The sequence below is a fragment of the Poecile atricapillus genome, chromosome Z, assembly GCF_030490865.1.
Source record: "Poecile atricapillus isolate bPoeAtr1 chromosome Z, bPoeAtr1.hap1, whole genome shotgun sequence".
In the NCBI taxonomy this organism is placed as follows: Eukaryota; Metazoa; Chordata; class Aves; order Passeriformes; family Paridae; genus Poecile; species Poecile atricapillus.
Genome location: NC_081289.1, coordinates 84214737 through 84227542, shown reverse-complemented (window position 1 = coordinate 84227542; position 12806 = coordinate 84214737). Strand labels below are relative to the sequence as shown.

At 37.5% G+C, this 12806-nt stretch overlaps 1 protein-coding gene across 2 annotated transcripts in view; it reads left to right on the top strand.

Moving 5' to 3' along the window:
* PCSK5 (proprotein convertase subtilisin/kexin type 5) overlaps positions 1-12806 on the top strand; it is a 229289-nt gene that overhangs the window by 161581 nt on the left and 54902 nt on the right. Inside the window, exons 15-21 of one of the 2 annotated variants that reach the window (XM_058864244.1) lie at positions 1202-1304; positions 1859-2052; positions 3500-3584; positions 5552-5649; positions 6072-6201; positions 7898-8013; positions 9773-9995. In XM_058864244.1, coding sequence (XP_058720227.1) covers positions 1202-1304; positions 1859-2052; positions 3500-3584; positions 5552-5649; positions 6072-6201; positions 7898-8013; positions 9773-9888 — 842 coding nt within the window. In that variant the 3' untranslated portion in view covers positions 9889-9995. Of the gene's footprint in view, positions 1-1201; positions 1305-1858; positions 2053-3499; positions 3585-5551; positions 5650-6071; positions 6202-7897; positions 8014-9772; positions 9996-12806 lie in introns of those variants that run through there. The other variant, XM_058864245.1, reaches the window with a different exon arrangement.

The following is a 12806-nucleotide window of genomic DNA, read 5'->3' as shown; positions in this document are numbered from 1 at the left end:
GAACTCCTTGTTTTGGTAGGTAATGAAACACTACTATCTCTACTGTAAAGGTCACAAACTTCTTAAGATTTTTATGAAACAAACTCAACACATTCATTCAGGAGAGAGCAGTGATCCTGAAAGTTGTAATTTCACCCACAGTCATTGTTCACCTGCATAAAGGCAAGACTTGATGGTTCTCTCCTCCCACAGCAGGAAGGATCTATTTGAAAACTGTAAGAACAAAATCATAGACTATCCTAAATTGGAACAGATCCACAAGCATTATTAAGCCTAACATGAGTGCAGGTGAGATGGAAGATTTGGAATCAGCAAGTACTAGCTGAGGCTTTTGTAGCGTGTAGCAGCAGAGAGCAACAGGGCCCTGGTTCACTGGGTCATGGTAGCCACTTGGACCACTTGATACCCACTCGGGAACCAAAGTAGCCACTGATCATGATACTCGTCATTTATGTTGTCCTTCTTTTTATAAGTTATTTTACTAATCATTCCTAATTATGAATTACAGAAATCTTTGCACATTTCCAAATAAAATAAGGATGCCATACTTGTTAAAAAAGCTTGCCTTTTTTTCTGAATTTTTAATTCAAGTCAAGCAGGTATTCAGGAAACCTGTCCAACCATCCAGGAGCCTCTCTGGCAGTCATACTCTCAACACATGAGCTAGGACCAAGGCCCTTCACAGCTACACACCCCACGCTCACATAATCAGACCAGATTTCCTCACTAGCTCAACCCTAGTTTTCCCATAGCAAAGTCTCAGTCTTCCCAATCCTTAGAATAACTTGATCTTGGTGCAATAACTACATGAAAAAATAACACCTTGAGCTGAGTGCCTCTGAGGAGGGACCCTGAACAAGGGAAACCTTGGGCTTTTATACCCTCAGAGTTTCAGTGCATGAAAGTGTCAGGGTCTTTGGCTCTTGCTGTGTCTCTAGGTGTCCGGTCAGCTGGCTGGTGACATGGGTCCCCATGTCCTTTCCAAGGGGTCTGCACAGCCTCTTTCTTGGAGCTTCTGCCACCCAGAACTCAATTTTGAGCTCACAGTGCAGGTAGCAAACCGAGCTACCTGTGCTAGGTGTAGTCCTCAACACAGGGAAACAGAGTAATTGCATTCTGCAATAAAATACTGTGTTTTACGGTGTCCCTTAAATGAGAAGTTTTAATCCCTTTGTTCCTCTGTACTCTTTTATTATTACAGGTCCCTGCAATGCAGAATGCAGTAAAGTAGGGTGTGATGGGCCAGGACCAGATCATTGTACTGACTGTCTGCACTATTACTACAAATCAAAAAACAACACAAGGTAAGAGAAAGAGATAAAAACTTAACTTCATTGATTTCTTAGTATATATCTTAAGTTTCTTTCCTCTTCTCTTCATTGCAGTCATGGATAATTCATTTTCCCCTGATTTTGAAAAATTTTCTTTGGCGTTAAAAAAACCCTAAACCCTACCTAATCAGAATTTAAAATGCAGCTTAAAAAAACCCTTCTCTGATTATATCCCCACTGTTTATTGTTTTCCATAAGAAGCTTTCTCTCTCTGTCTATATATATGTGTATTTATAGATTCCCGTAGCTACTACAGCTGATGTGATTAAATGAACAAGATAGGAAGAAATGTGGATGGTCAAAAATTATACTGTAGACTATCTGACATTTGCTAGTGAGATAGCATGTGTAGGTACATAAATGCAAGAGAGCTTGATGCAGTGCTTTGAAGGGTTATGTTAGTAAACACATGATCATCGGAAAAGCAACGATGCTGAGAAATACTTCTGCTTTGCAGTCATGGTCCAGGAGTGTGGTGGCAGGTGATTTCATTAACAATTCTGCCTTCTCTTCCCTGCTGTCTGCAGGATCTGTGTTTCGACCTGCCCACCTGGTCACTACAATGCAGACAAGAAACGATGTAAAAAATGCTCACCCAATTGTGAAACCTGTGTTGGAGGCCATAATGACCAGTGCATGACCTGTAAATCTGGCTACTACCTGAATGAAGTAACCAATAGCTGTATTACCAACTGCCCTGATGGGTTTTACCTGGATAAGAGTTAGTATTTCTTGTTGGTTTTGTATTGCGGGCTACAGAATTTGATCTGGGGAGGTTGCTGGAGTGCCTATGAGCAGAAAAAGTGTATGTTGATCTCTTATCCTATTCTTTTTATTAAATTGTTGCCAAGTGTGATCAAGAATGTCCTGAATAATCTTCCTTTATTTTAAAAACCATACTTATTGCAGGATGTCTTTTCAGCTGGGGGTAGCTGGGAGTAACAGTAGCAGAACCAGGGCAGTTCAAGAGCAAGTCAGCTGAAGGACAGAAAAGGTTATCACGATTTGGGAAAGGGACAGACAGCACCCCTTGTGAACGTGATTCCCTATCCAGCCAGATTATACGACCCCAGAAGTGAAAGCTGAGACATTGGCCATGGCCAGTGAACCAGAGCTCTAGGTAAAACAGGCTCTTCAGATGTAACATGGTTGCAAATAATGTTTCTGGCAGACCTAAGCACCTCCAGAGTGATGTGACTGCCCAAGAGCAGTAATCCTCAGCCATGATAGGTACCTGCCTTCAGCTTCCTCCTGTGATTGCCAAGTAGACTGTCCATGTTTAATTTCCAGCTTTGGCTAACAAAAATATTTTGACATATATTCAAACGTGCTGAAAACTCCAGTGACTTTTGTTATCTTTGGGCACTCCGTAGAAGATAAATCTGTTCTCAGGAGCATTGTTCATCTAGGTACCTGATCTTCTGCTTTCTCCAGCATGAAGCTGTGTGTTTGATTTTGAGAATCAGTAAAAACAGGTCCTACCTTAATTCTTCCATTTTCACTGTATGAGAACTACAGTAAAGAGAACTTTTTTCAATACAAATTAAGATGGACAGATGAAAATTTAGGATTAAATAGGGAAATTAAGTTTTTCTTCTCGGAAGGGTATGTGTCACTGCATGTCAAAAGACAGTAGGGCTGAAGAGAGAGACATTTCTTAAAGAAGGGATCTCTAGAGACAAAAAGACAATTGTTAAGTAATTTATGTATTTACTTTGTTAAGATCAGATCTGTTCATGCAGGTGTGTCTTTTAGCACCCAATCAGGAAGACAGGACAGACTGCTTGCATGGAAAGGGTAAGATTGCAGGACAGTCTCCAGAACACATGGCAATCATTAGTCCATGTCACTGCTGTATGAGAAGGTGACTTAAGTCCATGTTATAAATAATGAATGTAAATTTTAAGTGTTTATGAAAATTTTTTAATGGCCTCAAAACATATTTTTCTCAGGGTGCAACTACAACTTCAAGTGAAAATATTGCAAACCATTTTATATTTGATGGAAAAAGCTAATGATAGGCAGAATTGTGCTGCTGTAGTCTAGCTTGATGTTGATGTTGATGTCAAACTAGAAGGCAGTAAGTCATGCAATAATATATTCATACAATTTTATCAAACAAAACTGAAGAAGGTTTTCTGGGCTGATTTCTTTTTTTTCTCTTGTAGATAAGATTGTTTGTCGAAAATGTAGTGAAAACTGCAAGACCTGTGTTGAATTCCAAATCTGCACAGAATGCAGACATGGCCTAAGGTAAGGAAATGATGTATATCTCTAAACATAGTATCTGAAGAGGTAGACAGGGCTGTAGATACACAATGAAGAATATCAGATATCTGTTTAACCTTGCCTGGCCCTCATTTCATCTGTTTCAATTCTGTTTAGTCTGTAATATTGATCCCATGTGCCAATTTGGCTGACAACAGATTTTTAGAAGGCCTTTCATTTCTGGTAACATAAAAGTTGTGTGGAAAGCTGGCTTCATCAATTTTTGACCTACAGTATGTCAGTCAAGAATTGTTTTAGAACTAGAGCTAATGAATGGTATTAATCTTTCTGATTAGTCCATTTCATTGTTAGAAATTGTTTTCTTATCTTTATTGTATTTCTTCAAGTATCCAGTCATTCAGTTACCTCAAGTACATGAGGCTCAATTCTATTGCAGCATAGTGATCATATATTTTAAACAGCAGGGGATATTTTTTCCTTCAGGGGGGAACTTAATTATTCTTGAAAATGATAGGTAAAAGATACAAAGCAGCAGTACACATTTCAAGCTCCTTTTGATACTAAAATAGCAAAGGTAAAAAAATCTTATAATATTCATGACAGACTGTATGCTGGCTTAGTGCCACAAAAAAGTATGAAGTCAGTATTCAGTATCTACAGGTATTCTTTTGAATACAAGTGTTGTGTTAATGTTTTAACACTGAGGTTTCGTGTTCCATTAAAGTGGATTTTAATCTCTTAGTAAACGCTGAATGTTTGCTTCTAAAACATCAACAGCTGGATTCCCCTATTGAAATTGAAATATTAGGTTTTTTTTAAAAAACCTAACCATCATGTTTTCTTGGGCAGTTTTAGAAAATGGAGAATCATTTTTGGTAACATTTTAAAAAATATGTGTGGGTATATCAGATAAATGGAGCCTTTCAGGACATGAATTTCATATTCCATAGTTGTTCCATACTTTCTGGATTTTCTTGGAAGAGGTATCAATGAGCAGGACATTCCTTGAGTGGGTCTTGAGAGACCTGGATTCCAGATCTGCTCCATTATCGGCCCATTAAATAAACGGGCAAATTATTTTCCCATCTGTAAAAACATGATAATGCTATTGTAAAGCTCTTTGAAGTGTGTCACTGACAAAAAGCAGGGATTGTAAAGTTTTGTTGAATTGCTAGTTTATTTTCTAAACTGGGACTGAATACATTCTTGAAAATTTTCAGTGGCGGTGAACTTAGCTGGCTGTTGCTTATCCAATCTGTAAAAATTTGGTTAGCACTCAGAGTGGGAAACCCCAGAGCTGATGAGCATTTTTAGAGAAAGTATTAAATTGGATGAATCCTGAGGTTCTGCAGATGGTAAACATGGCAGGGAAGTCCTAGGTTAAAAAAAATTCATTTCAAGCAAACAAACCAAACCCAAACCACAACAAACTGCTATAGGCACCATAAAACATGAAAGCAATAAACAGCCACTTCAAGGAATATATGAAAATGTGACTCTTTATGCTATTTATTTTCCACAGTTACTCACATTTTTCTGCTCTCACAAAAGTGTCTGCAGGCAGAATACCTCCATCTGTAATCTCAACAAATCTCACAAGCCACACAGAACTGACATTCAGTTAACAAGTCCCTTAGTATTTTTTTTAATGCTGACCCTGTGCCAAATTCCTCGTGGATAATTGCATTTTACATGCCTGAATTTCTAGTCTGCTTGTCATTGTTAATTTTTTGTCTGTCCCCTATTACTTGGTAGTATTTACAAAGAATTCGTAAACAGCTTCTTTACTTCACCACAGGCAAAACTGCTTTGCATTCCCTCTTTAAGTGATTGGTGTATCTAAATTTATGAAATATGACCAGTGAAGGAAGCTGATAAATTGTAATATATGGGTTGTACTTTGATTAAAAGAGAATTACTGGATTGTGCATGATCTTGTTCTCCTCTGTAGCCATTATCTGCCCTGTGCTTTTTTTTCCTTTTTACCATAGTTTGCATGGCACCAGATGTGCTATCCGATGTGAAGAGGGAAAATACCATAATGGCAGAGAGTGTGAACCTTGCCACCGTTCCTGTGCAACGTGTGCAGGTACCACACTGACATTCGTCGGGATAATTTTAATTCCTGCATGATTTTACCTCTGATTTTATTCCACTATATCACAGTAACAGTATAACATGATTGTTTACATGTGAATCTTTCATTCTCTTAGTAGTCTTTAATTACATTTTAAATATGGCAAACTCCTTTCAGCTAGTGTAGAAATCTAGGTTTTTAATTGAAAGTTTATAAAGTCTTCCTTTTTTTTTTTTTCCTATTTTAATTTTAGTAGAACTTATTATGATTTCCAGTAATGCCTTCCACTTTGTTCCAGGGATGGAATAATGACTAGTAGATTTCATGGGAGCTTTAGAACTGCAATCATTTCTTTCAGAAAAGGTTAGACTGAAATGAAGTAATTGTTTATTTTAACAATGTACCTATCTCTGACAATTTCTCTTTGGACTAAGGTGCTGGAGTAGATGCCTGTATAAACTGCACACAGGGTTACTTTATGGAAGATGGAAGATGTGTGCAGTCCTGTAGTAGTGGTTATTATCTTGATCACTCCATTGAAAGTGGATACAAAACCTGCAAAAGGTAAGATCAGTGGCTGATATATCTGATATTTGGCAGTATATTAGGTATTACTGTATTGGAAATGATCATACTTATTAGAAGATAAAATGCTATTGACTTCAAAACATCCAAAAATTACTTAATGCTAACTAAATGAAGGAAAATATTATTATTATTGTTGTATTTATATTTATATTTATATTTATATTTATATTTATATTTATATTTATATTTATATTTATATTTATATTTATATTTATATTTATATTTATATTTATATTTATATTTATATTTATATTTATATTTATATTCATACAGGTATTTTTTCTGGTATATGTGTGAGACCTTCACTTTAAAACAGCCTGTAGTAAAGCTATAAGTAGATTTGCATAGAAGTGTAAAATTTACGAATCTGACAGAGGATCTGCATTTCTTACTAGCAATCAAAAATAATGAAACTGTGGGTTTTTTCCTTACAAGTTAATTATTATTTATAAAGACCATTCAGTTCTTGCACTGCATATTCACAAACATAGCACAAGTATATTCAAAACTACTGTCTAGAATAGCTTACCTGACTCAAGCATACAAATGTCTGGATAAATCTTGGACAAAGTTGTGCTGTGCAGGAAGGAACATTTTTTCTGCTCCATACTTTGTTAAACAAATATAATTTTTTGCTCTTAGGAATAATTTATTATTGACTCAGATCTAAGTTCAGAGCAGGAAGGTAATCACCATGCGCTTCAATATATTCCACATTAAAAGACAATCCGTACGTAATGAAGAGACAATGGAGCGAGATGGGTGATGAAGGGACTGGGCATCACGTCAGTCATTTCTATGCTGTAGCTTTAGTTCATGACTTTCTGGCACATGTATGCAGCATCAGCTTGATACTTTTGCTGATTATTTATGCAGAGTTCCAATGCACTAGAATAAGGCAGCTCTGTAGTAAAAACTCTGGAACAGAAATTTGTTGATGGAAAGTGTAGCACCGCACTATGACCAGGTCCCTAAGGCTGCCTGCGCGTTCGGGTCTGGGGCAAGGTGCCACTAGAAAGCTGACCAGGAAGGATGTCATGGACATGGGTTCTTGTTTGGGTAACCAAAAGCTTTCTTGCCTGGAAGGGGGTCCAGGGACAAGAACAAGGATAGGCTGAGGGTCCAGGATTATATGTGAGATAAGAGAGGGCAGTTCAGAGGGCTAGGATCCAATGGGAACAGGTAAAAGTGGTGCATAGGAGAGGTTAGGGACAGGGACAACCAATGGCGATTTACAGGGCAGAGCAATGCACCAAAATAGGGCCAATGAGGGTCCAAGGAATGGAGAACATTCTGGAAGGAATACATGAAAGGTAAATGGGTGCTGAACAGGGTGACATAAACTTAGGAAACAAATAGAACACCTGAACCCAAAAGGATTAATATTCAACTGCAAAGACCTGTGGGAGAAAAGCTTCTTTCACCCCAGCCTCAAGAGGTATTGCTTAATATCTCCTTTCGGGGATCAAAGGATGAGGATCTTAGTCACTGGCCTTTGGGTATCCATAGGAAAGAAATTGCAGGGGAAGTCAATTATTTATTATCATAATTAGTAATATTATAGTACCTTGTACCTCTAGAAAGAACAAGTTCTTCGCAATACAAAAGAGGTCTCCTAGGAAGTCTTATCTTTGGTGAGACTAGAAGACCAACACCTGCCATTGTCTTTCAGATGTGATGCCAGCTGTTTGGATTGTAGTGGCCAAGGAGACAGAAACTGTACGAGCTGTCCAAGTGGCTATAACCTAGACACTGGTGTCTGTGTCATTGGAACAGTATGCAAGGATGGTGAGTGCAAGTCTCTGAAAAGATCCATTTTATCACTGCCACCTTCTTCTTTTACTTGTATTGGGTTGGTTTGGCCTGCTTTTCTTCTTAAGTAAGAATTTTTTCAGGTGTATGAAAAGGAGAAATTTACATTTGCATGTGTTAGCAAGATTAGTCGCATCCACTTTACCTGAATTTTCCTAAAATAATCTTTCCCCTTGCCAACAACCTACTTTTCCTTCCTTAGCATTTGTTCAAAAGCCATTACTTTCAACAGATTTTTATATGAAGACTTTAGAATACTATTAATAGAATTACAATTGTCTATCTCACCACTTTAAATGATGAAAATGCTGGTAAGTAAAAACAATTTAAAGTACCTGCAGGATTGCTTGACTTGTGTGAAAGGGTAGTGAGAAAAAAGGGATTCTGAAACAGGGAATGTGCAGTTTAGGGTGGAGATTTGAACTTCCTCCAAATTCTCTGTGGCAATGAAGATAGACAAATGAAGATAGAAGACAATGAAGCCATCTTATTGCATATGATTGGCTTAATTATACACTAATATTAATTCCTTTTTAAATGTCACAATTAAAGGGAGACTTAGATAACATTGTGCTTCCCTAAAAAGTTACCACATTAATTACTTGTAAATAGAGCCCAACAAGTGCAATCCAACAGGAAGATGATATCTAGAAAGATACCTGACATCAGATATAGTAAAAGCTAACAGTGACTCCTGGGTCTAGCTTATTTCCACTGGATTTACAAAGAGTAAAAGACTTAAAAAACGAAAGAGCACAGGTGCAAGTCTTGTTTCTGTGGACCTTTGTACTTCCTGTTGGAATACAGGCTTCCAAACTTAGAAAAGTATCCTGTTTATTGTAAAGTTACATTGCAGATATTGGTAAACTGGTCACGAGCCAGTTTCATGTGAGGACATTGGAAGAGTTATTGTCTAAAGCAAGTCCAGAAGACAACAGATATAAATAGACAAATTGAGAAGTGTAATGTTAGTATGGTATTGCAGTTGATTTCTGCAATGCAAACATTTGAAATACCGTTTGGTCTTTAATGCAGCTGGATAAATCCATCTTCATTTGTACATGTGCAGCCTCAATCACATACGCTGTAGTTCCTGAGGGTAAGGACACCCCATCTCAGTACTGTCACCACCATTCTTCCAAATGCAGCTCTCATGGAAAGGGAGCACATTGACATGCAGGCCTTCAGGCAGTTGCAATGCACCATGCTGGGTCACACCACATGGTGCATGTTCTCAGCAGTCTAAAATAACAAGGAAAGTCCTGGAGGGTTTTGGGGGTTCTTTTCTGTTAATTTACAAAAGCACAGAGGTTCTCATTTCAGTGCCTTACAATCAACTCATTCTACAGGATTTGCATTTCTGTTGAGAATGTTTTACTCTTTTCCTGTGGTTTGATTGTTTTATTCTTTTAATTCATAAAAATTGAGAGCAAATTCCTTCACTGTAAATATCACTGTATTCTAATCTCTTTCTAATCTTTTTTTCCTTTTCATAAATGGATACCAATCATTCCCTGTTGGACCACACAATATCTCTTCCTGAAAAAAAAAATAAAAAAAATGCTGTTGACTGAAATTCCTTTTGATGGACCAAATTTCCTACTTGCTACCTGCTCCTGAATGGTCTCTTCAACCAAATCTGCATGTCTGACCAATTAAACCTTCCTCCATTGTACACGTCGTGCTCTCCAAACCTTCAACCTCCCCTCCTTCTCTTGCTGCTACCCTCTGGAAGCCACGGAAGAGTCCTGGGCCGAGGGAGGATTCTGTATGCTGGTGAAAAAGAACAATCTCTGCCAGAGGAAAGTGCTTCAGCAATTGTGTTGCAGAACATGTAAACAAAAGGGGTGAACTGACACCTCCCAGCATCCTCCTCCTCCTGTAGACTTACAGATTAATCCGTATTACTGAAAAAGGAAAAAAAAAATAAAAAAAAAAAGAAAGAAAAAGAAAGCAAGCCACCTTTCTCCCTCTCCCCTCTCTTTGTCTGGGGAGATGGTGAACTGTTTGTTGGGACTTAAATGGAAAAACTACAACACGCCTACCTTTCATAACTGGGTGTCTAGAGCTGAGCATCCAGGATCACAGAGTCAGTATTGTGTGACCAAAGCATTTGATGCCAAAATTAACATTTAACTCTTGATTTGATTTCCTGCCAACCTTAGGATTATTCCTGTTTTTTGAAGGTTCTTTTTCTTCCCTTCTTTCCTGCTTCTTTCCACTTCAAGATGTTTAAAGAGTGTTTCAAGAATACGACACAAGTTTACATGGATTAAAACTAAACAATACAAAAAAAATTGCATTAGTCTTTTTTTGTGCTGTATGTATTGACAGGGGGAACTTAAGTTCCTGAGGGGATCAGAAACATCATTAGTGCAGGACTAAGTTCTGCCCCTTTTGTAACACTATTTTAAAAAATGGAAAGTGAACATTTCTGCACACATTTCTTTCTTACTTCCTCTGCTGTATGCTATTTTTTGTATCACATGCGATATGTATATATGTTTGCCCAAAATGTGGTTTTGGTCATATAGATTTCATTTTTAGACAGGTGGCTTATTAACAGATATGCTAGGATTTTTATTTTATTTTTTTAAATTGTCAAAGCTATTTCAAATAAACATAAGAAACCCATTGTTCCTGTAGTGGACAAATTTAGAATATACTACTTCTCTTGATTTGCATAAGTGAGAGTAATGTATATGCTCAGAAGTCAGAAAACATTGCTAACATGTAAGAAGTATTCATAAATTATTGTTGTCTTGTAATGTTCATTTAAAAAGGGGATATTATCATACAGATATGTGGAACTATTTCATAGTGCCCATATGTAAATGCCAGTGTGACTATATACGACAGGATGTGTTTACAGGACTGGATTTATAATTGTGCCAAATACACCTCCAGGAAAAAATGCATATAGGGCAATAAATCGGTGGTTCTCTTGGTGCCGTGATGGGCCTGAATCTGCTTTTAACTGCTCACAGTAGAAATTTCAGCAGGAATAGTCCTGCTAAGGCTAATGCAGTTACCTCACTGTAAAATGGTCCTGAGTGATAAGAGAAGTGGCCCCAGCCTCACTCTTTTTCTACCCAGGCACATGGCTGCCAGTACGAATTTCTGTTTAATTTGTCTTCTTCAGCTTCACCCAGCATACTGTTCAAAAGACAGTAATTTCACAAAAAACAGAAAATTGAACTTCAAAGATACTGTTTACTGGGGATAATACTTAAAACATGCAAAGTGTCTTTCTCAGTTAGCTTTCCAGGACACACAAAAGGAAATGGATTTCAACTGTTCAAGCATGTAAATCCTGGAAAATAAAGGGGATCAAAAATGACTGTGGATGTTTTACAAAGAAAGAAATTCAAACCTTTAGAGGTAATGTCCTCTTTAGCAGAGAGCAGATAAACTATTTTAGCCAGGTTCAGTATGAAAGAGTACAGTCAAGCTCCTTTGGTGCCCATTACAAATTTCCTGATAAACATTCAAATTTGTGCTAGTTTAACTACTAGTCAGTTACTGCCTCATTTCGCAGTATAGCGTGTTTAAATAGAACATAATGCTTTCAAAGTTTAAGTTAATATTATATATGTTATATATAAATATATATTCACTATTGAGATTTAATTATGTTATGGATTGTAAAGAATCTGTTTGGATACTTACAAATGTCTCTAACACTATTATAGAGAAGAAATTAATAACTGTTTTCTTTAAAAAAACTGACATTGTTATAACAAAATCCATTTTTACTGAAAAAAATACTGTACATGTGTAAAATGTTCAGTTGTTATTTGTAAAATAACAGGGTAGTTCTGTTGTAATTGATATTGGCCAAAATCAATGTTATTCCATATTTTATTTTTTCTATTAAATTAACCTAAATTCCTGTTCTTTTGGTCTGGAAAAACATGTTGATCCATATGTTAAACATCTTTATTGAAGGGCGTAGGTAGCTCTGTGTTACAGAGCATTTAGATACCTGGGTGTTTAATTTTATTACAGACTTCTTTTAGTTTTAGTGATGGAATTTATGATTGCAGAAATACCTGGTTTACATGGCGATCATCTTTTGCGTAGTAACAGTACAGCCCTATCTGAGCCCTCATGGGCAACAATGTTGACTTCCTGTGATCTTTAAGAGTCTGTGATGGATCTAGTCTGTGGTGTGTTCAGGATTAAAAAGCAAAATTTGTAACTACCTATTGGCTTAGGCAGCTAAGAAGGAAGTTCTCATCTTTGCAGTCGTACTGAGTGGCCACTTGTGTGGTGCCAGTGTCTGTCTGCATGCTTGCCTGTGGTGCAGCTCAGATCACAGCCACAGATCACTGCCCCTCAAGCTGTCCTTGCCAGGCCTAAAGGGCTCCATGCAGCCTCCTGTGTGACCTCTGCAGGATGAGCTCCTTCTGGCTCCTTCTGTTCATTTACCACTTAGTCCCATGGCCTGAGAGGAGACCAAAATGGCAGTTTATCCAGTTTGTCCAAGGGGCTGTGTGTTCAGATGGCATTTTAAGCACACTTGAGGCCATGTGAAGAATTTTCTGCAAAAAATCCCACCACTCTTTGGCCTTAGACATCTCATTGTTGCTGACCTCTTTTGACCTGGTTTCAAAACAAAGAGTTAGTCATCATTCCCACAGTTTCCCTGTCAATCCCCAGAAGCATACATATGTGGGAGGACACATTCTTAGCAGTAGTTTGGTGAGACCACACCTGAAAAAAGGTTGCCTACAGTGTTGTGTGAAGAACTGCTTTTTTCATCTCCT